Raw genomic sequence first — 21172 nt, forward strand, 5'->3', positions numbered from 1 at the left:
ATGGTGGTGGGTGATGGACGTGGACTAAACCAGAGAAACTGTACATATATACCCGCAGTCAGCGAAAGAAAAACAAAATTCTAGATGACCCAAGAAACACCTTACCGGTGCAGTCCAGATGCAGGCAGTGCCTGGTATGGATCACCATTGAGGAATGGCCATTCGTGATTTGATTACATCGTTGTTGAAAGGCCCCGGCCTTCTGAGCACCAGCCTACAATACCAATGAGACAGCCATTCTGGATGAAGCTGCAGATGACAGTGGTGCACAGGTTTTGTTCGGTGGAGCACACTGAATGTATCGATTCTGTTTACGAGCATATATAACAAGTGCTTGATCGATCTATCTTTCCGTACTCCAAGAAGACGTCGCCCCAATCAGTCAAACGCCAGGCTCGCACTTTCTCGAAGGCGTGGAAATGCTCTATCCACAACACGCCGCAATGTCCTCACTACATGTAAATAGACCAAACAACGACCAGACCCCGCCCAAGCAAACTGACTAGCCCTTCTTGAGGCCCAGGAAGTGCCGCTTCTTCTTCTCTTTCTCGAGCTTCTGCGGCTTGTCCACGGAGGACACAGATGCGCTGGGCTGGTGTCCTGCGCCGTTTGGTCGCGAGTTCAGGGTCATGTTGCCCATCTGCTGTGTTGGCGGCTGAGGAGGAGCGACCCCAGCCGGTCTCGTGGGAAGACCTCCGGGCACACCCGGCCGGCCTGGGCCACCTTGTCCGCCTGGTGGCTGCGAGCTCATGGGCGGGGCTGGTCGCTCAAACAGATGAGCTGGTGCTCTTGGAGGAGGTCGCTCAATAGGGAGATCTAGGCGGCGTTTGTCTACGCTCAGATCGCCAAGCTGGCGGACAAAGAGGGCCGGGGTGAGCATATGACTACTGGCCAAGACGACCTCGCGTCCCATACTCGCCCCTACTTCATAACAAGCCCGGGCTTCCGAAAAGGTGGCACCACCAGCCATGAACACAATGATCCTTTGCTTATTGTCCGCAGTACGCCGACCAGCGCCAGCCCAGCTCGGTTTCGCGGCTCGCAGCGATCCTTGCCCTATCAGGGCATCCTCATTCGGGTCGAGAGGTGGCTTGACGTATGGGAAGGTCGTTTGGTCTAACGTGCCCTTGCATAGGTTCAAAAGCATGGTCTTTGTCGCAGGATTGAAGCGAGACAGGTAGCTGTCCTCGTCGACAACTTGCTTGGGTTCGGGTGGAAACAGTGGTGGCAGCTCCCTTTTCGGGTCTTTGAGCCCTCGAGTCGTACGTCCTCCTAGCAACTCCAGATTCGAGATAACCTCGCCATCCGATTGAGGGAGGGCGGCATGAGCGAGAAGCCTCTTGATGTCTTCTGAGATGACGCCGTCGCGGTATAGCAGATACATAATGATAAGACGCAACCGGTCGGGAGGCCTTACTGCTTCATCATCGAGCAACCGAGCGACTTCATCCAGGACGTTCTTGGGTTTCCGACCGTCCTCGTCCGTGCCCGTTGCCATGTTCTGCTCGACTGGCGACATCTCATTAAGCTTGTGATTCTGAAAGATATTCATACTCTCCTGTGCCATGGTAAGATGTAGTGAGTACGTCTCCTTCATCTCTTGGAACTGGGGCAGTCCGGCCATCATGTCCTTGATAGCGTTCAGGCTTGTCGCATTGTTCGAGTCGCGAAAGTGGGGGTTCTGGTCGAGGAACTTCTGAAAGTCACCCATAAGTTTGTCGATCGTGTCTTTCATATGCCTGTGGCGGTTGTCCACCCAAACTTTATCCTTGTCGCTTAGTTCCAGGTCTTTTTCTTCCGCCTCTGGTGTGTTTTCATTGACTGTCATGTGGAAGGTGGTCTTGTCGCCATCCTTTATTGGGAGAAGATCGAATGCCATGGCTTGATAGGTAAATTCGTGGATCAGAGGCGCCATCAGATCCATAGACCGGTCGGTGACAAGCAGGACACCCTGTGGGCGTGAGCTTGGTGGCGGAAAGTCAGGATTCCACTGCGCGTATTCGTCCAGCTCTTCGGAGATGAACCGTGCGAGATGGGAGCAGAGTACGCTCGCCTCGTGAGTGGCGTTTCTGGGCCGATAGTACCGGACCTTGGGATACTCTCCAAGCGATACACATAATCCAGTGATCTACAGGATGTAATGAGCATTTTTCGTTGGGCCCAAGTAGCTTATCAACATACCTTTTGCGCCAAATCGGCCATGTGCTTCCGAATGAGAGCGTTGCAGGCAGGATGGTATAGAATAGGAAAGCTCCATGGGTCTCTGAAAGTAACAAGGTTGGACTCTCGCGGGAAGAAATCGACGGAGAGTGTTTCAAAGCCTGCAATGGCTTGTTTCGCGAATGGTGACGTGTCGATCTTGCGCCTAAGCTGGGGATCGAGGACTGTAGTCCATACGAGAAAGCATCGTCGGTATCTCCGACGATCTATGTCCGCAAGCAGGCAGTCCACGATATGTGATTGTGGCGACAACAGATAGATGGCGTCCATTGTAGGGTTCATCTCCCTCCGCTCTTCGATCTGCTCAATGTCTGTCTGGGAGTTAGCCGCTGTTCGGGCCCTGCGACCCTTGTCCAGTAGATTCCGTACTTGCGATGTTGTGATTCAAGATGTCATCCTCCTTGAGAACATTGTCCACAATGCGCTTGGACGTTTCGTCAAGAACCAGAACCTTCCACTGTATGTGATATGCTAAGGATCAGTCTTCCCTGCTCCATTCTGCGGTACACAACTTCGATCGGAGATACCCACGTCGCCAGATGTAATGCGCTTGATCGTACCGAGGAGCACTGCATGAAGCCGAAAGTGTGTCAGCGTGGTCACTTCAAGAAGCGGGCTCATGTGGGCGGCTTACAGTCGCGTTGCTCCTGGATAATTGAGATCCCCATCCTCGCGGTTTGAGTCGTCTCGCGACTCCAAGCTGCCTATTTCCGGCGCTGGTACAGAATTGCTTGGCCGGCCCGGGTTGCGCTTCTACGCCGATGCTCCTGTCATGTACGTTGCGCAGTCTATAGCTGGCTCAATGCCCCCGTTTGGGCTGCAGTAGACGTTCCTAGGCTAACGAATGTTGGAGCCAGCTTCCGCTGCGGAGGAGCAGTGGATGATGTAGTGGCAGGAGGATCGTGGGGTGTTGGAGCTGACTCCTTGGGAGCGAAGCGCCTTGCTGCGATCGGGAGACGTCGGCGGCCCGCTCTGAGTGGGAGAGAAGAACGCAGGACTAAGCAGGCTGCAGAGAGAAGTGTGGTGGTAAGGTAAAATAAGGTTGCGTCGCAAGCTTGGAATGCTGCCGAGCTTCAAGTTCCAACGGTGGAGTAGGATGGCATTCCCCTATGGCGGGGTTTCGAAACCTGGGCCGGCGTCAATGCACAACAGCTCGTGGTGGATCGCATGACAGTCCCTGTTCCAGAGCCGCCCAACGTGGTGCAACTTCGCTCAGCACCGCCTTTCGACCTTCGTGCTGTTGCCTGAATGGCAGTCATGGGCATTTACTTTGTGGCATTGGCAGGTTGGCGAAGTACACACCAAACATCTTATACTGCAAGCGGTCACTCTTTCATGAGGTGAAGTGGTGACTGTGACACTGTTTGGATGAGCTCAAAGTGCTAGCACAAAGTGACGCGCGCGGAAGCGGTCACTGGTACAGGGTCCCGAAGGTACGTCATGTGATTTCTATGAACACCTCTCAAGGCCTCACAATGGACAGAAGCTTTAGCTCCCCAGATACTTGTCGACTTCTGTGCTGCTGAAGAGCTGCTGTCGCAAGCGGTCGTTTCGTTTCCTGTCCTCGGCCGCTGCCTTGCGGACTTTTCCGGCGTCCAACTTGGACGGCTTCTGTTCCTTCTTGGGAAGATTCTTTGGCACCTTGACGCCGATGCCCAGGGTATCATCCTTGGGCAGAGCTTTGATGGGATACTGCAGGCCCTGCCCTTGCGCGCCGAGTCCCGTCCGGGCATCTGGGTCCCAGCCTTGTGTCTGCAGCACCTGCAAACCCATGCGCGACCGATTCAGGGCAGATGGTGGATGAGAGTGAGTTAGGCACACCTGGTGCGCTATCGATGCTTCATGCCGGCGAGATGCTGACTGGGCATCTTCATTGATCGGCAGGTTGCAGACCTCGCACACCGTCGGCGGTGGTGCTGTAGGCTCTGGACTTTCGTCTGGCGTCTCGCTCTTTGTGGCATGGTTTGGCAGGACTAGGCTGAGGTACATGTCTGCAATCGACCTGGCTGGCTTGGCTGGGACCGCATTCTCTGTGGTAACCAAGGGTCCTGTTGATGCTGGAACGAAGGCGATGTGTTTGCGTTTCAAGCCTGAGCCAAAGGGTCGCTTCTGCTGGAGTGGAACATCGTCCTCCGCTGATTCCTTGTGCTCATGGATATCGTCGGAAGGCATCTTGATGAGGCTTGACCGAGATGAACACGTTCGGTGACTTGTCAGGAGGTCCAGGCACCACCCGCGCCCGCGCTTGGCAGACTTCACTTGTGGTCTGTCATGCACAAAGCCAGCCCAGTCGCCATGAACTCCATCCAAGATCTGTTCACACCTACGGTACCATGGCAGGGGAAAATGGAAAATCTGGTGGTCGTTGCTTCATGAAGCAAGAGTGCCTGCGAACCGCATGCCTGGAGGCCTAGAAAGGGTCGGCCCACCCGCTACCAAGTGGATCCGCATGAGCTTTGTCAGCCCACATGGAGCCTGAAGCTCGTTGACACGCATGCACGATTTCCTGGAAAACTAAGTACCATCTCTCACCTTTCGTCTGCCTGTTATATCCTCTGCAGCTCTTCCGAGCTGGACTCGGGACATGGAGAGACATTAAAAATCCACTCGCTCTTTCTACACGCTCTCTTCTTCCAATAGTCGACAAATCCCCCAAGATGCTTCAGCTCGCTTATGGCATCCTCACGCAGGGCCCTCCAGCATGGGTTCCTGACGCCCTTCGAGACCCATGGCGCAACATGACCGTCATAGCTGTGATGGTTGTCTTGCTACTGCTTAAGCGATACTTCAATGGCTTTCTCAACCCTGCCGAACGCGACATGCATGGCCGTGTGGTTATGATCACAGGCGGCACGTCGGGCATAGGGGCTGCCGTAGCGAAGGACCTCGCCCGACGGGGCGCGCAGCTGGTGCTGCTCACACGACTCCCGCCTTCGAACCCGTTTTTGGCCGACTATATCGGCCAACTCCGCCAAGAGACGAGGAACACGATGATCTACGCCGAGCAGGTCGACCTGACATCCCTCCACAGCATTCGCCAATTCGCGACGAGATGGATCGACAACGCCCCGCCCCGACGCCTTGACATGCTGATCCTCTGTGCCGACACGTTGACACCACCCGGCCAAAAGCGAGTCAAGACGGAGGAGGGCATTGAAGAGACCTGGATGGTCAACTACCTGGCCAACTTCCACCTGCTCGGCATCCTGAGCCCTGCGCTCCGAGCCCAGCCTTTTGACCGCGACGTGCGCGTCATCATCCCGACCTGTTCTTCATACATCGGGGCGCCGCCATTGAGCGAGGAACTTGACAAGAAGAAGTGGAATCCGAGCAAGGCGTACGCGAGGAGCAAGCTGGCCATGCTGGTGTTTGGGCAGGCTTACCAGAAACATCTCGATGCGTACAAGAGACCTGACGGTCTGCCCATGACGTCGCGTGTCATCTTTGTCGACCCTGGCCTATGCCGGACGCCTGGTATGCGGAGATGGCTGTCCAGAGGCTCTATCTGGGGTCTTGTTTGCTACGTGGCGTTCTACGCGGTGCCGTGGTTCTTCCTCAAGAGCGCAGAGATGGGCGCTCAGTCTATCCTCTATGCTGTCCTGGATACAAGTCTGGTGCGGGGTCCTGGAGGTCAGCTCATCAAAGAGTGCCAGATGGTGGATTTCGCGAGGATGGACATCAAGGATGAGGCGATCGCGAAGAAGCTGTGGGAGGCGAGCGACAAGCTGATTGTCCAGACAGAAAAGGAACAGGCTGCTCTGAGAAACCTAGAAAAGAAGGCGGAAGAGGCCAGGGAAAAGGACAAGAAGGACGCCGCCCAGGCCGAAGAGATCGACGAGCTTGTGCAGACAATCAAGAAGGGCAAGGAGGCAGAGAAGAAGTCAACATCGAGGCGGAAGAACAAGAAATAGACCATGGCAGATGGAGCCCCGACATATCAATTGTAATCAATAGGACTGACCTCAGCAACAGACGGCGCAAATTTTACTGCGTGACCATATTCAGACTCGACTACAATTGTCAATGGTAGCTGCATGTCTTGCGAGTCTCCAAAATCAAGATGACGACACGCGCTGTGCCGCCCTTGGAGAAGCTCACAAGAGCTCCCCACAAGCGGGGCTCCGAACCACCCCCGGAAGACGGCGAGCCTCGGATCCAGCCAGTTCTCGAGGTGCTTGCCGCAATCATTCCACGCAGAACTAATACAGTACTTGACAACGAGCCAGCAAGTCAACTCATCACGTCCGTTCGCTCCAACCTAGGCGCAATTCCAATACCACATTGCCAACTCCCCGGACCCCCCGATACACTTCGTGGAGATAAAGCATACACTGGCAGGCTAGCGCGCACGAGTACACCGTTGTCTGTTCTGAACCTACTAGCAGCCAGGCACGTAAGCCTTGTGCAAAGGGCAGCTATATCGGTTCAGTGGTTTCGCCTGTTGTGTGTTTGACCGCCCCATGAAAGAGTCAGATGGCGACATCACGACCGCCACAGCAACAACAAGAAGCACAGCTCCAGCAGCTCCCCCATTCGGCGACCTCGGTACCATTCCCAGGAGCAGCAACAGCGGCAGCAGGTCTACATAGTAACAACATGCGCCTCTCAGTCCCGGGATCGTTACCACCACGGCCTCGCCTGGCTCCGCCACCACAGCCTACGTCCTTCGCAGCAATCCACCACCCTCAAGCACGTGACGTTTCCAGCCTACACCCAGTCTTCTTCACAGAGCGGCTGCAAAGAACGCCATTTCCTCAAGCGCAAAGCGGTGGTAGCGGTGGTGGCAGCGGCAGAGGCGGCGGAGGGTTTCCGGCAAGTCATCACCACAATCCTGTAGCGCACGGGTACATGTACCACGAGACTCGGCGGCGGGCGGAAGGGAGCAGCGTGCCAAGGTTATGAACACTGCGCAGGCTTTCGATATAGGGTAATGGCAAAGAGAGTATATGGCGTTCTGGCTCCGGGCAATTCAACTGTTTGTTTCTTGGCGTGTCCATTGGGTTATCTCTCTCGGTGGTCGTTGCAAGGTCTAAAATGTCTCGTATGCTGGTGTTTCGTTTCATGGAACATGTATTGAACACATGCGCGAGCGAGAATGCGATTTGCATTAGCGTTGTTAGGCACTGTCACATTGAATCGAGCAATTCCTGACTCGCACTTCTTCGGATAGAAGGGAAATAAACGAGGCAAGTGAGAGAATGGGTATAGATGTATATTGGAATCCTTCGAAATGAGATAACAAACGCCTGTGCTAAGGAAAAGACCCCTTCCGAATGTATGCTTATGGGGCAGCGACGTGGCCAAGGCATGTCGGGAGCTTTGTGGTGTGCTTTCAAGAACATCGCCACCAGGAACTCCTAGCAAGTGACCCTAGAAATGAAACCCCGAGTATCGTGAAAGAGCAAATCACACTCTGCGTGATACTTGTACAATAAAACCCCCCCGAAACATTAATCCCCAGTTCCTGTAACTTTTCAACAGCTCACGGTAGAGCCCCTCAGCTAGCAGCGTTCTTGACTGCAATGACAATAGAGACAATGATGAGGATGATGACGAGCGCCAGCAGAGCCATGAGCTTGACGTTCTTCCACCACATCTGGCGCTTGAGCCCCCTGCTACGGACACGAAACTCGCGAGCGCTGCCGCCCAGACGGTCCGTCTTGTCGACGAGGAGATCGATGCGCTCGCCGCGCTCGAGCAGGCCCTCAATGTTGCGCGTCATGATGCCTCGCACGTCGTCCATCTCGCGCTTGACGTTGGAGATGGCATCCTCGCGGCCGCCGCTTGTGGTACCAAAGTCGACCATCAGGCTCTTCAGCTCGCTGTTGAAGGACCCGGCGCCATAGTTAGGCATGTCGCTGAAGTCGGTGGTCTGCGGCGAGAACTCCTCAAAAAAGCGCTTGCGGATCTCGAACAGGAAGCCGAATGGCACGCGACGACCGAGCGCGGAGTCGGCAATCACGAGGAAGGTAAGGCCGCCGGCCGAGGCGTTTGACTGATGGGCCGAGGGGGCCTCGGAGATGTAGTGGATGTGGTGAGAGCCGTGGGTGTACGTCAACTTCTGGGGCGAGTCGTGGGCGATCTTTGGGAGGATGAGCGAGGCCAGGGAGGAGGTCTGGGACGAGGCGGACGTGGTACATTCGGAGAGGATCGTCGAGTTGTGCGCGATGCAGGAGCTGCGAATCAGTTCACGGTCAGCGATTGTCGAGCGGCCGGCCGGTATATCCAGAGAGGGCGGATGATGGCAATGAACCTACTAGAGGAGAGGGGTTTGAGATGAGGATGAGGCAGCCATCTTGCAGTCGTCTCGGTATGGATCGTGATAAACGGTGGCAGGCAAGAGTGCTTTGCACCCGGTAGTACAATGGCGCTCGAATTTGCACTGAACTGATAGGTGCTGGGAAGTGCGATGCAGGCGCAAGGTCGTGATGGCTCTTTGGCTCTGTGTCGATTTGGAGATTGGCGATGGGGAAGCAAGTTTGGCAGGGCAAGTTTGCGACGATGCTGGCTGAAGAACGGGTTCCACCTGGGCTGCTTGCTGGCTGTGCCTGGAGATCTCCACAGCGCTGGGAGCTGGGGGGGCGCGTTCATGATGACGATGGTGCGGACAGCCTGCCTCACTTGCATGCGCTGACCCCGGCCCGGTGGAGCTCTCAGTTCCCCCAAATTCGACGCCATGGGGCGGGACTTTGGTCCGTCTCGATGGTGGCGGGCCTCTGCTATTGGCTGCAGCAGCGTGGTCGCAGAAAAAGTTCAGGGCTCTGCCATCAACTCGTCAACGCCAAAAGAAAGCGTATCCATCACTTTTAGAGATTCCCGATAATCACCAGCCGAATCTTGGTTTGGGCACCACCCCTAAAGCTTGACATACACAACAACCTGCGACACCTCTGCTCAACTCGACCTGCCGGAGCCGACGAGCCCAGGACAAGCACGAGGCCAGCTTGGCGCATGGCCATGGCCGCAGCGTTACCGTAGAGCCTGCCCGCACCGCGCAACTATGCAGTCTTCTCTGTGCAGAGCTGCGTCGCCTTGGCTATACAAGCCAGCCCCAGCATCATGGCGATCTATTTCAACATCGAGGTTCCTCGCCCGGAATGTACCGGCCCCTCATATCTTCCTCTATTTATTCTTGAGGCTGACATTTTACTGATTTTTGCATTAACCCCCCTAGTCCTCTCCGAAGCTTCCTCGTGCCCATAGAGGCCATAATCCCCTTGCAAAGCTACTTGGATCTACTCCGCTGCCAGGGAAGAACCCGAGATTCAAAGCACCGTATGGCGTCAGCAATCAGAGCCCTCTGAGCCCTCCCCGTGACGCCAGTCACACCTACGATGCTTTCAAGAGGCTCGTGCTCACGCGAATCGACCTCGTCTTTGCCAGAGAGGGCTGGGCTCATAACAAGGCTCAGTGGAGGGCTTTCGGCCTGAACACACAGGAAGACTTTGACAAGGAGGCAAAACTGTTCCGCCTCGCGGTGGAAAAAGCTTGTGACCTTGCGACCTCGGAGAAGGCGATTGGGAAGAACAACAACCCCTTATTCTGGTCGCTACGGAAGGGCTTTGTCGACGGCGACGTGTCTGGGCTCACCGGAGAGATACAGTACAGCTTTCAGAACTTCTTGATGCGCACCAGGTTCCCAAAGAACATTGTCGCCACGCAACAGGCCATGGCGGACTTCCGCTTCCCCTACGAATGGTTCCCAGCCACGCGAGCGATGCAGCGGACGATACATCTTCACGTGGGACCGACAAACTCCGGCAAAACGTACAATGCTCTGAAAGCCTTGGAGAATGCCCGGTCAGGGATATACGCAGGACCGCTGCGACTTCTCGCTCACGAGGTGTATTCTCGTTTCATCGCGAAGGGCAAGAGCTGCGCTCTCGTCACGGGCGAGGAACAGCGCATCCCGACAGATTCGGACACGTACTTCCGAAGTTGCACAGTTGAGATGACACCTCTTAACAATCCAGTCGATGTTGCAGTCATCGACGAGATCCAGATGATTGGCGATTCGGAGCGCGGCTGGGCATGGACTCAGGCCGTGCTGGGTGTCCAGGCGCGGGAGGTACATCTGTGTGGAGAAGAGCGCTCGGTCGACTTGATCAAGTCGATATGCGCCACAACAGGTGATAAGCTCGTAATACATCAGTACAAGCGTCTCAGTCCCCTTAAGACGATGGATGAGAGCTTGAGGGGAAACTTCAACAGCCTGGAGAAAGGAGACTGTGTGGTCACTTTCTCGCGGGTGGGCATCCACGCCCTGAAGAAGACTATTGAGCAGAGGACGGGACGAAGGGTCGCCATCGTCTATGGTTCCCTTCCACCCGAGACAAGAGCTCAACAGGCTGCTCTTTTCAATGATCCTAACAACGACTATGATTTCCTGGTCGCTAGCGATGCGATAGGAATGGGACTAAATCTCGAGATCAAACGGGTGATTTTCGAGCAGACACACAAGCGGACTGCTACGACATACCGGCAGATGGAGATCTCAGAGCTCAAACAAATCGGCGGTCGTGCTGGTCGTTTTCGGACAGCTGCTCATGCGATCAAATCAGGTGCCTCCTCATCTGCGAAGGAGGGTGATATCAACGTCACCCCGCCAAAGCAGATAGGACTAGTCACGACTCTCGAGCCTGATGATCTCCCGATTGTACAGAGAGCTTTTTCCCAGGACGCCGAACAGCTGAAGACAGCAGGCATCCAGCCGCCCCCGGCAGTTCTGGAGCGGTTCTCCAGCTATTTCCCACAGAACACCCCGCTTACGTATATCCTTATGCGGCTGAGGGACATTGCCCAAGTTTCTCCTCGTTATCACATCTGCACCACCGGCGAGATGCTCAAAATAGCCAATTTGATCCAGGCGTTTCCTATGCCCATCTACGACAGATGCGTATTTCTCAATGCTCCAGTCTTCTTAAGGGAAGATGACGGAATCAAGATTCTGCAGGCTTATGCCAAGTGCGTCTCAGATATGAGTGGAGGCCATTTGCTGGACATTCCCGAAATTAATCTGGAGCTGCTGGATCAGCCAAAGGACGATGATCCATTCGTCCGTGCCCAACACTTACGCAAACTCGAGACGCTTCACAAGGCCATCACCCTGTACCTATGGCTCAGTTATCGGTACTCTGGAGTGTTCCATAGTCAGCATCTTGCGTTCCACGTCAAGCAGCTTGTTGAGACACAGATTGACGAGCATCTGGCCGAGGTCACCGAGTCGGACAGTGCACGCAAGAAGAGACTCAAGCAGATGCGCCGGATTGCCACGAATGTGCAGCGCAAGAAGCAGAAGCTCTTGGGCGACGACATTCCAGCTGAAGGAGAGCAGCACCACGAGGTTCCAGGGGACTGGAACGAACCCGGTCACGAAGAGCCCCTGTACGAAGATCAACGAGAGCTGGAGAGTGCTTCCTCTGCTAGTGAATCGACGAAGTAACTTCTGCCTCCCGAAGGACATGGACCGATGAATCATAACAATTCACTCGGCTTGCGCGGTCTTAGAACACCACGCGCTGTAGAATTATCTGTACACAATTTTTATGACTGATGTATATACGGCTAGGTAGATGAAATTAGAGCCCAAGACCGGCGCCATTCATTGAGAGGTCATATGGATAAAAGCGCACAATGCATTCGCCATTGTCGGCAGTAGCGATATGAATGCGACTTGCCTCAGCCAGGCTGGACCAGTGACACAATATCACTGGAGGGCGATCGCTCTTGCCTTGCTACGCCATACACTGGTGTAGCCTGGGGCTGCTTGTCAAAGGAAGTAGTGTCGTCGGCATGCGAGACGGGAGCCGGAGGTTAATGCAAACCAGTTTTCCTATATCCCGACATCTACAGATATCTCATCTCCACGCAGCCCTTCTTAACAATCATATTCGCATCGCCGCTGCGGCAGGGCCGCCGTAATCAATAACCCTCAGTATTTTTCGGCTCTCAAGGAAGCGCGACAGCAACGTAGTCGAACTATGGAGCTATACGAGGCCGAGGACAGTCCCACGGCAGACATGCCTCGCCTGCGTCCTTGCAAGTCGTTCCCAATGGACGAGTTCTCGAGCCGTGCCGGTTCTGATATGGAAGCTTTGGTCTGCGGCTCTCGGCATCTCCACTCGGCGAGCTGGATCGGCGGTGATGGGGCTATGAGCAAGCCGTCAACCACATCAGGATTCTCAAACACCGCAAAGACCACAAAGACGGCCTCCCCTACCAGCTCCGTCTCCATCACCCCGTCCTTAAGGAGACTGGCAAGCAATACTAGTGCTCGCCACAGCAGCGCCGGCGCGAGAAGCAGCTTGCTCAATCCTGAACATTCGCCACCTGTCCAGGAGAGAGAACTCATCGTCGACCCTCCTCGCCCAGCGAAGCAGGGCATGGAATGGGTCTGGTATCCGGCAGGATATTGGGCTGAACGCGAGATCATAGCGCAGCCAGCACGAGAACGAGGGACCAGACATCACCGATGGGGCAGGCATAGCAGCGACAAGACATTGCCGACAGACACGCACGATGACGCGCTGAAAACTCTGGCACTGCCTCTTGGAGCCCTTCGCTTGCGAGCTCTGGCGGGATCAAACAACACACTCATGCCGATGCCGAGTCCGTACATGAGTGAAGAAACACATGTCCAGAGCTTGCAGAACTCTGATTCGTCTAATTACACCACTTACAACCGCGACGGAGGACTCACTGGAGGGACTGGTGACAGCTTCCCATCAGACACAAGTTCCCGCTTCCCCTTTCCTCTTGCACCACTGCCAACGCCGCATTCCACGGACGACCAGTCGGAGCCTCTGACAAGCTCAGGAGCATTCCCCATGCCTGTAGTCGAAGAACATGCCTCTGCAGAGGGCCAGTCCACGCGCACGAAGATGGTCGTCTCACCAGACATCGTGGAGTCCCAGCCAACCTCGAACACTACATCGTCGAGCACAGTAAAGAAGCCTTGCTCGCCAGCAGCAGTTGGGAAAGTCAAGAATTCCTTCATAGCCCGCTTGCGCCCCTCAAGAAAGAATTCGGTAAGTTGCTTCTGGCTTGGTGAGATCGTTCCGTTGTTGTTGCTTGGTACAGTGTCGCTGGGACTTGGTGACCTAACAGGCGAGTCAGAGCGCCTCCGGACATTGTAGCGATTCGGCAAAGGACAGCAAGCCAAAGAAGAAATGCAGTCAACACGACCAGTCGTCGTCTCAAACTCCAAGTATAGGATTGGCTCGAATTGCCTCTATACTCCGAAGCGAATGGAAGGTGAACGGCAGGGTTGGATCGTTCAGTCTGAGAGATTTTGGCAAGAGCCCATGGCACCGCAAGACGTCGACTGGATCATCGGCGAGCGCACCTAGCTCAGTCAGAGAGGCTATGCGAGGCATCGTTCCCCTGAGCACTCCTGCTGAAGAGATCGGTCTGTGAATCCCGCTGGGAACTCTGATTCAGTGTTGGTGCTAATCAATCAATTAATATCAGACCGATTTGTGTGGAACTCATCCTATCCAGCTGGTGTAAGTCGACCGCGGGACGTGTGCCTGGTGCCAAACATTCGCCAGTGCCCGTACCTTGATCAACTATTGACATATTTCCATCGTGCGGCAGGAAGCCCAGCGAATTCGTACGCCGCCTCTGAGAGAAGATCCGAGCTAGCTACAGTTACCATTATACTCAGCGCATCACACAGAGCACAATCACTACTGCTGCAGAGAGGCACGTCTGGGGCGCAATTGCAAAAGTGGACAAGATTGACCTAAATGTACCCTAGGAAATGCAAGCCGAGAACGCCAGATCAAGTCAATGCTTCGAATGTTGTCAAACCTCTGCAGATTCGGCCTAATCCATTGTCCTTGTGGAGTTGGGTTTGGGCTGAACTCTTTCCCGTGATGATACAGCGGAATCCAATCTCCGCGGGAGTTTGTGGCGGAGCGTAATCCGGGATGCCATCGATACCAGCCACATCCGGGCCCCATCAGTTGCGATTGGCCGTGCAGGCGTTGGTTACTCCTGCGACTGGATCTTGTGGTCGCCCTTGACAGCCTCAGCATACGTTGGGGGCGCGCTCGCGCCGGCGGCAGGACCAGCAGACGAAGAGCCCGCGCCGTTGTTGCTATTGCTGGTGGCGCCGTAGTTCTGCGGGCGGCCGGCGGATTTGTTCTGGGGTTGGGACTGCGGACCATTTTCGGCAGCAGGACGTTGCTGGGAGCCGGGCTGGTGGCTCACAAAGACGTAGGTGACGCGGCCGGACTCATTGTGCTGAGGCACCTGCTCGTAGTCGTCGTAGGGGTCGGGGAACTTTGCGATGATATACCAGGCGTGGAGGAGGCCGGGCAGCCAACCGAGAGAGGAGAGGAGGATGTTGATGAGAGAGTCGGCGGAGCAGATGCCGCGCTTGATCCAGACTGTTATAAAGACGAGTTTGTTAGTATCGACTGTGCGACGCATGCGCTGATGGGAGCACGAGCGAGGGAGGCGATTGACGAACCGGGCAGCGGGGGAAAGAGGATGGCGAGGAAGCCGAGGAAGATGTCTGCGTTGCACATGGCGGGCGGCTGTTGCTGTTGCCGGTGTTTTGTCGGAAGGAGCACGATGTGGTGACTTGGGGCCTGTTGTCGCTGGTTGCGATGGGTGCTATGTCGTGCGTGATGGTAGTGGCAGCGTGGTATGTGGGAGGGAGGGGATGGTGAGGGAGGAAAAGAGTGACGACAGGGTCATGCGACGGGGCTTTGATTCATCCATGGGGGGGCGCTTCCCCAGGCAGCCAGAAATGGGGCCGGGTCAGATGGCCGTGGCGGCCTGCGTGGCTTAGCGCACTGCATTTCGCCGCCTCGCCAAACCCTTCCTCCAGAGTCCTTGCACCCACCCACCAGATGTGCAGTGGTGCGATGACCAGCGTCTATTGTCCCTTTCGTGATGGCTGTCGAATCGTCATGTTTGCATTTCTCATGGTGCTAAACGCGGCCCCATTGTCCCCAGGTACTGAGACAGGACTAGGTAGGAGTACGTACCCTCGTACCTCACTCGCTACCCCTGGACGTGCAGACAGACCCCTTGACGTCATCCTGCAAGCGGCTCCGGTCGCGGTGATCCAGGGCAGGGGCAGGCCGCTTTGTCCCGCCGGTCCGCTGCCCCTCCATGCGTGGGCAGGACAATTGGCCATCCGGCGCCCATCGATTTGGCATCCATATTTGATTTGACCAACAGCTCGTCTCATTTTTTCCGCGATTTTCAGGGTCCTGTCCACCACAATAGAATAGATCTCACGATTGGGCAGTTGCTTCCTCCACAAGGCCACACCACACACGATCCGGTTTCTCCTGTCGTCCCACCCTGATAACAACGACCACCACCACCACGAAAACAACCGCCTCGTCCACCAAGTACTTAGTCAAGATGGGCTCGCAACAACAGCCCGGCCCGTTGCCGGCCCTGCGCACGCAGCCAAAGGCAATCTTCTTCACCGACTTTGACGGCACCATCACGCTGCAGGACAGCAACGACTTCCTGACGGACAACCTGGGCTTCGGCCGGGAGAAGCGCATCCAGGGCAACAAGGACACGCTCAGCGGCGCGCGCACCTTCCGCGACACCTTCCAGGAGATGATGGACAGCGTCAACCTCCCCTTTGACCAGTGCATCAAGCTCCTCCTCGAGAACGTCCAGCTCGACCCCAAGTTTAAAGAGTTTTACACGTGGTGCCGCGCCAACAACGTCCCCGTCGTCGTGCTCTCGGGCGGCATGCAGCCCGTCATCAAGGCCCTCCTCGCTCACCTCGTCGGCGAGAAGGAGGTGCTCGAGATGCAGATTGTCAGCAACGACGTCCAGCCCAAGGGCGGCAAGGGCATCAATGAGGAGGGTGGCTGGGATATCAAGTACCACGACGACAGGTAGGTTGGAAGAGAAGAAAAAAGACCCCATGGGAAACTTCATACGCGCTGAACCGGCTCCGGCCCGTTGACGCAGAGGAGAAAAAGGGGCGGAACTCCACGCGGGGCAAGTAAGCTAACGGGAAAATGTAGTGTGTTTGGCCACGACAAGTCCCTCGAGATCCGGCCCTATGCGGCCCTCGCGGACAGGCCCATCATGTTCTACGCCGGCGACGGCGTGTCGGACCTCTCCGCGGCCAAGGAGACGGATCTCTTGTTCGCCAAGGCCGGAAGAGGTACAGTTGTCCCCCTTCCCCTCCACCCCCTTTTTTTTCCTTTTCTTTTTCTTCGCAGTCTTTGCTCTTTCCTCTCCTTGGCCTTTCAATGTCTGCAGGAAGTATCTTCCGGCTGCCGTAGCATATTTGTACTAACCGATGGGGATACTTTTGCGCCGGACCGACATAGACCTCGTCGACTACTGCGAAAAGGAAAACGTCCCATTCACCGTGTTCCACGACTTTGGCGACATTCACAAGGTCGTGGCGGAGGTGGTCGATGGCAAGATCTCGGTCCAGGAGGCCGCCAAGGGTCGCAATTGAAAAAGCGATCCCATATCGTTCCAGTTACGAGGCTTGGTCAAACACAGAGGATGTGGTATAGACATGGGTTTTGGAGACTTGGCTGCGGCCAGTCGTGCGTGCTTGGCACCAATGGATAAACTCGGATAACGTAATCCACAAGTGGGTGAATCACACAAGTGGATGAATCAGTTATCGGGTACTCGTACGACAATATATAAGTCAATTCAACCATAACGCCTCAAATCAATTCAAACTATTCGGAATCCTCTTCTTCAGAGGCAGATATAACTTTCTGACACGTACGAGCATTATGCCCGGGCTCGCCGCAGACGCCACATCGTCGCGCGCGCGTTTCGGGCCTCCTCGTACGACCACTCTTCTGACTCGTTTCCGCTATTAACTGCTGCGTCGCATCGATTTGAGCCTTCAAATCCTTTACCTGATCAATCGTGAGGGACCCTCCTTTCTACAGCTGCTTTCTTTTCGTACGACGACGGCGGCTGAGGCGGTCGTTTGCATCTCGAAGTTCAGCGAGCTCTTAGCGCATAAGGTCCTGCTCGTGTACCATCATCATAACTCCTTTTCTCAGCTGCCGTACGCTCTCAACAATGGACGACGGTAAGCTATTCTAGTGTCGTACGATGCGATTTTCAATATACTTCGTCTACGATTCGGTCTTAATTAGGTTGTTCGGCGTCTTTAAAACCCATGGGGGTGGTAGTCCAGCAGAGGAACCTAGCGGTGTCGGCGTATGAAACTTCACATCTAGCTGTAAAATCACATAATTCAGGTCGTACGGTACTAGGCCTGTCGCTCTAAAGCCTGCCTGGATGTTTGATTTAGTCATTGCAGCGTTGTACACCTTATAAAAGGCTGGGAGGAAGTCCTCCTTTGAAACGTGGGTTACGTACGCCCGCATTAGACCTTCGATTTCTTTACCGTACGCCCGTTTCAGAGGTCTAAAGCACCTAACATCGAGAGGCTGGAGCTTATGCGACGAGTGAGCAGGCATACAGAGCGTCACAATGTTCTATTCCTTACAGTAGAGCTCGAAATCGACCGAATAGTAGCTCTCGTAGCCGTCGAGGATAAGGAGGCGGTAGGTACCCTTCGTACGACTCTTCGTATGGAAATCGAAGTGTTTTACCCACTCTAGGCCTCTCTCGTTCGTCGTCCAACCGTTCTCTGAAAGCGCGATTACCTAGTCGGGCGGTAGGGGGCTATTTGCGGTCCAGGAGTCGAGGTGGACCTTCCCGGCGAAGATGATATACGGCGGGATTAAATAGCCGTACGACGCGATACCCTAGATTACTGTAACCCATTCCTGATTCCCTTGTTGTACAGCTCTTGGCTTCCCACGTCGATCGGAGGTTGTAACGACAGTTTCGGCGGAGATTTTACCTATCGCGAAGCCCGTTTCGTCGAAGTTATAGATGTCGTCATCGTGGATCCCGTATTTCGCGATTATGTTTTGTACGAGCTTAAACCACGCGCGATACGCGTCTGGATCTTCGCAGAGGACTCTCTGGTAGTCGATTCTTCGATTAAAACGCGTACGGAGCTCTGGTCGTCGTCGTACGAAGTTTGAGGCCCAGTTCGTTCCGACGCGTGGCGCGTCGCGCACGCGGAGGAGTCGATCCGCCATTTCTCGAACACCACCTAACCGCGGTGGAAACGATCGCGAATCTAGGTCGATTATATATCGTACGATACTGTCCTCTTCGTACGAGGTCAATTTCTGGCAAGGTGGTCGGATATCTTGTTGCGCAGGTCGGCCGTGTTGTCGTCGTTGGAGGGTTGAGAAGGATACATTATAGATCTGTGCAGCCTTTCGTACGCTCAATTCTGGGTTCGATTGAAGCGCATTTAGCGCGAGAACTAAATCGCTTTCATTTGATTGTCGTACTATAATTATCGGTGGAGAAAAGGGGGAAAGAAGACAGCCTGTACGAAAGTGGCGGGGGACTGATTCATCCACTTGTGTGATTCACCCACTTGTGGATTACGTTATATATTTAGAATTTGGGATAAATCATAGAGGATAAACACATGTGAATATGAATAGACATGGTTCGAGTCCTACCACGACTTTCAGCAGAAGTCAACACAAACTATTGCATGGCGAGAGCCGCATATCCTCCTTCGCACAGTTTCCAATTCATTCTCAAAAATCACTCCGTATGCCGCCCATGAGGAGAGCCTCGACGGTGGCGCCCGATTTCAGGGGTTCACTCCCCTGCGGCAGACACAACAACGCATTGGCACCTTTCAAGCTGCCCACCTTTGAACTGCGCTGCCCGCCTGTGCTCGTCGCCCGGATGACTCCGTCTTTGCTCACGGACACGATGGCGCGATGATACTCGACTCTCGACTTGTCCAAGGGGAAGTCGTGCGCAAGGACAACAGGCAGTCTGGTCAGGCCGGCGGGTTCGACACCCGACATCTGCTGCAGCGCGGGCAGGACGAACAGGTGGAACGAGACGATTGCAGATGCAGGGTTTCCGGGGAGCGAGAAGATGACCTTGTCCACGCGGGCTCCCGACTCTGTCTGCTTGACGGGCACCGTGGCAAAAGTCGTCGGCTTGCCAGGCTTCATGGCCACGCGGCCGAAGTGAATCGTCCCGCCGAGGGCGCGCTCGATCGTGGGCTTGAGCAGGTCCAGCTCGCCCATGGAGACGCCGCCCGTGGTGATGACGAGGTCGACGCGGCGCAGCGAGTCGCGCAGCGTCTCCTCGAGCGTCCCCGGCTTGTCACCGGCAATGCCGAGGTCCACGACGGCGTAGCCTGCCTCCTTGGCCGCCGAGATGAGCGTGATGCGGTTGGTGTCGCGGACCTCGCCGTATCGGAGGTCGCCGGGCCGGTCGTGGTCGACAATCTCGTCGCCGGTCGAGAGCACCCCGACCACGGGCTTGCGGTACGTCTTGACCTCGCTCACGCCTACTGCGGCCAGCAGGCCAATCTCGCCGCCCTGCGCGGAGGCCTGCTCGCCTTTGGACAGGATGACCGATTCGGCCTTTATGTCGCTCCCGACTTCTCGGATGTTCTCGCCTTCCTTGACGTTGTCGGCGAGGATCTCGACTTCTTTCTCTTCCTTGCCATCGTCTGTCATGGTCTTGAGTATCGTGTCTTCGACCATGATGACCGATGTGGCGCCGGGCGGAAGTGGCGCACCGGTGGTGATGCGGGCAATCTCTCCTTCGTTGAGCGGCTTGACTTCGCCTGGTGTGGCGTGAGACACCGACACGACGGGGAAGACGCCCTTCATGTTGCCGTCTCTGGGTACGACAACGGCATAGCCGTCAACGATGCTGGCTCGGAACGCAGGGACGTTCTCCCTTGCTGTGACGTCTTGGGCCAATACGTGGCCAGGGAGATTGCTGTCGACCTTCGAGGTGATGATCTCTGGTGCGGGTGTGTTCTCGCTGATTTTGGCAAGCGCATCGGCCACCGGTAGCATGGGGAATGGGGATTCCCGGTTCCTTCTGCTGGGACCTAGACTCGGATCGTTTGAAATCGGATTCGAGCCTGGCTTGGTGTGTCTGACGAGACCGCCATGGCCGTGTCCTCCATGGCCGTGGTTGTGCCCATGACCGTGAGCATGGTGATGGTGGTGAGCATGAGGCTGTGCTGACGATTGCTCAGTAGTTGAGCTCAGTCCGGCATCTGCCTCCAGTTTCTTTACTCCTCCTGCGTGGATCGCACGGGAATTCGCTCCGGCAGCTTGGACGCAGGCATGCGGCAATGTCTTGATGATGGCTTGTAGATTCTCTTTGGCACCTTTGGGCGACCCGGGGAGCGTGACTATAACAGATTGGTGCCGGACACCGGCGACTGGCCTTGACATCATGGCAACTGAGCCTGGTTAGAAATGGCTGGATTCGCTGGACAGGCGGAAACGAACTTACACGGTGTTACGCTCAAGGACGCAGCAAGCATTGCATGGACGAGGCCCGGTGCCTTTCTGTGAAGCAGAGCAGCAACAGCCTAAGACCTGGTCAGCTTGTGTTCGTGACTGGAAATATTCACCCCGTGATTGTCTACAGTCCACGCACACACCTCTGGAGTATTATCAGACACGGCGAACCCCGTCCCACCAGTTGTCAGGATGAGGTTGAACCTGTGAGCGGCAACATCAGCCCACAGCATGAGCTGACGCTGTATCTGCGTCACATTGTCGGCCACAATCTTGGTCTCGACAAGCTCCCACTTTCCGGAACCCTCATCGGCAAGCAATTGGCCCAGGGCCTCTCCCGAAGCATCGGTTGACGGGTCTTTGGCAGCAGTGTCCGAGACGACCAGCAAGGCGACGCGGAGTGGGCTCGACATTGTGCCTGTATTGGTCCGAGATCAGCAACAGAAGTCAGAAAGGGAAGGAGCCGTGGAGGGGCAGTTTCTGGGTCCCGTGAGTTCCGTCAATGCCAAGCAATCCCTTTCGGGCGATCAAGGGGGTCTGTAACTATCAACTTGTTCTATTCGAGCTTGGAGTATTGTGAGAGAGAGTACAGAAGGCGAGCT

General features: G+C 55.5%; 10 protein-coding genes across 10 annotated transcripts; 5 read left to right on the top strand and 5 right to left on the bottom strand.

Annotated features, from left to right (window-relative positions):
• Positions 1 to 502: 502 nt before the first annotated feature.
• B0I36DRAFT_242905 (Sec1 family superfamily protein) lies at positions 503 to 2888 on the bottom strand (the record flags this gene model as incomplete). The annotated part of the gene is made up of 5 exons (XM_046149945.1): positions 503 to 2128; positions 2182 to 2531; positions 2590 to 2677; positions 2752 to 2789; positions 2855 to 2888. 5 exons carry the CDS (start codon positions 2886 to 2888, stop codon positions 503 to 505), a joined length of 2136 nt encoding a protein of 711 aa, XP_046012911.1.
• Positions 2889 to 3559: 671 nt separating this feature from the next.
• On the bottom strand, positions 3560 to 4673 carry B0I36DRAFT_323463 (uncharacterized protein). Its single transcript, XM_046153982.1, has one exon. It carries the CDS (start codon positions 4390 to 4392, stop codon positions 3709 to 3711), a length of 684 nt encoding a protein of 227 aa, XP_046012912.1. The 5' UTR covers positions 4393 to 4673; the 3' UTR covers positions 3560 to 3708.
• Positions 4674 to 4877: 204 nt separating this feature from the next.
• Positions 4878 to 6131, top strand: B0I36DRAFT_243151 (retinol dehydrogenase; the record flags this gene model as incomplete). Its single annotated transcript, XM_046149966.1, has 1 exon — positions 4878 to 6131. The coding sequence occupies one exon, from the start codon at positions 4878 to 4880 to the stop codon at positions 6129 to 6131; it is 1254 nt and encodes a 417-aa protein (XP_046012913.1).
• A 340-nt stretch (positions 6132 to 6471) lies between these two features.
• B0I36DRAFT_120276 (uncharacterized protein) lies at positions 6472 to 7232 on the top strand. Its single transcript, XM_046148026.1, has one exon. It carries the CDS (start codon positions 6694 to 6696, stop codon positions 7120 to 7122), a length of 429 nt encoding a protein of 142 aa, XP_046012914.1. The 5' UTR covers positions 6472 to 6693; the 3' UTR covers positions 7123 to 7232.
• A 41-nt stretch (positions 7233 to 7273) lies between these two features.
• B0I36DRAFT_289186 (vesicle-associated membrane protein) lies at positions 7274 to 8765 on the bottom strand. The gene is made up of 2 exons (XM_046151669.1): positions 8478 to 8765; positions 7274 to 8396 (listed from the first exon to the last, which is right to left on the bottom strand). The coding sequence occupies exons 1-2, from the start codon at positions 8513 to 8515 to the stop codon at positions 7718 to 7720; spliced, it is 717 nt and encodes a 238-aa protein (XP_046012915.1). The 5' UTR covers positions 8516 to 8765; the 3' UTR covers positions 7274 to 7717.
• A 245-nt stretch (positions 8766 to 9010) lies between these two features.
• Positions 9011 to 11938, top strand: B0I36DRAFT_384058 (P-loop containing nucleoside triphosphate hydrolase protein). Its single transcript, XM_046160982.1, has 2 exons — positions 9011 to 9319; positions 9395 to 11938. Exons 1-2 carry the CDS (start codon positions 9221 to 9223, stop codon positions 11660 to 11662), a joined length of 2367 nt encoding a protein of 788 aa, XP_046012916.1. The 5' UTR covers positions 9011 to 9220; the 3' UTR covers positions 11663 to 11938.
• A 262-nt stretch (positions 11939 to 12200) lies between these two features.
• B0I36DRAFT_349340 (uncharacterized protein) lies at positions 12201 to 13635 on the top strand (the record flags this gene model as incomplete). Its single annotated transcript, XM_046156783.1, has 2 exons — positions 12201 to 13247; positions 13327 to 13635. 2 exons carry the CDS (start codon positions 12201 to 12203, stop codon positions 13633 to 13635), a joined length of 1356 nt encoding a protein of 451 aa, XP_046012917.1.
• A 576-nt stretch (positions 13636 to 14211) lies between these two features.
• On the bottom strand, positions 14212 to 14753 carry B0I36DRAFT_349341 (uncharacterized protein; the record flags this gene model as incomplete). The annotated part of the gene is made up of 2 exons (XM_046156784.1): positions 14212 to 14612; positions 14696 to 14753. The coding sequence occupies 2 exons, from the start codon at positions 14751 to 14753 to the stop codon at positions 14212 to 14214; spliced, it is 459 nt and encodes a 152-aa protein (XP_046012918.1).
• A 627-nt stretch (positions 14754 to 15380) lies between these two features.
• Positions 15381 to 16847, top strand: B0I36DRAFT_323472 (HAD-like domain-containing protein). The gene is made up of 3 exons (XM_046153983.1): positions 15381 to 16097; positions 16230 to 16372; positions 16542 to 16847. Exons 1-3 carry the CDS (start codon positions 15604 to 15606, stop codon positions 16673 to 16675), a joined length of 771 nt encoding a protein of 256 aa, XP_046012919.1. The 5' UTR covers positions 15381 to 15603; the 3' UTR covers positions 16676 to 16847.
• Positions 16848 to 18589: 1742 nt separating this feature from the next.
• Positions 18590 to 21107, bottom strand: B0I36DRAFT_323489 (molybdenum cofactor synthesis domain-containing protein). Its single transcript, XM_046153984.1, has 3 exons — positions 20714 to 21107; positions 20563 to 20641; positions 18590 to 20509 (listed from the first exon to the last, which is right to left on the bottom strand). Exons 1-3 carry the CDS (start codon positions 20981 to 20983, stop codon positions 18822 to 18824), a joined length of 2037 nt encoding a protein of 678 aa, XP_046012920.1. The 5' UTR covers positions 20984 to 21107; the 3' UTR covers positions 18590 to 18821.
• Between the last annotated feature and the right edge of the window lie 65 nt (positions 21108 to 21172).

Source organism: Microdochium trichocladiopsis, assembly GCF_020744255.1.
Source record: "Microdochium trichocladiopsis strain MPI-CAGE-CH-0230 chromosome Unknown B0I36scaffold_5, whole genome shotgun sequence".
In the NCBI taxonomy this organism is placed as follows: Eukaryota; Fungi; Ascomycota; class Sordariomycetes; order Xylariales; family Microdochiaceae; genus Microdochium; species Microdochium trichocladiopsis.

Bases quoted from the DNA above. Each gene is read 5' to 3' on its own strand.
- B0I36DRAFT_323463 (XM_046153982.1), bottom strand. From the start codon at position 4,392: ATGCCTTCCGACGATATCCATGAGCACAAGGAATCAGCGGAGGACGAT.
- B0I36DRAFT_289186 (XM_046151669.1), bottom strand. From the start codon at position 8,515: ATGGCTGCCTCATCCTCATCTCAAACCCCTCTCCTCTA. The intron at 8,397-8,477 runs GTAGGTTCATTG...ACTGATTCGCAG, and splicing joins TCTCAAACCCCTCTCCTCTA to CTCCTGCATCGCGCACAACT.
- B0I36DRAFT_120276 (XM_046148026.1), top strand. From the start codon at position 6,694: ATGGCGACATCACGACCGCCACAGCAACAACAAGAAGCACAGCTCCAG.
- B0I36DRAFT_323472 (XM_046153983.1), top strand. From the start codon at position 15,604: ATGGGCTCGCAACAACAGCCCGGCCCGTTGCCGGCCCTGCGCACGCAG. The intron at 16,098-16,229 runs GTAGGTTGGAAG...GGGAAAATGTAG, and splicing joins ATCAAGTACCACGACGACAG to TGTGTTTGGCCACGACAAGT. The intron at 16,373-16,541 runs GTACAGTTGTCC...GGACCGACATAG, and splicing joins GTTCGCCAAGGCCGGAAGAG to ACCTCGTCGACTACTGCGAA.
- B0I36DRAFT_384058 (XM_046160982.1), top strand. From the start codon at position 9,221: ATGCAGTCTTCTCTGTGCAGAGCTGCGTCGCCTTGGCTATACAAGCCA. The intron at 9,320-9,394 runs GTACCGGCCCCT...TAACCCCCCTAG, and splicing joins CGAGGTTCCTCGCCCGGAAT to TCCTCTCCGAAGCTTCCTCG.
- B0I36DRAFT_323489 (XM_046153984.1), bottom strand. From the start codon at position 20,983: ATGTCGAGCCCACTCCGCGTCGCCTTGCTGGTCGTCTCGGACACTGCT. The intron at 20,642-20,713 runs GTGTGTGCGTGG...ACCAGGTCTTAG, and splicing joins TGTCTGATAATACTCCAGAG to GCTGTTGCTGCTCTGCTTCA. The intron at 20,510-20,562 runs GTAAGTTCGTTT...AACCAGGCTCAG, and splicing joins GTCCTTGAGCGTAACACCGT to TTGCCATGATGTCAAGGCCA.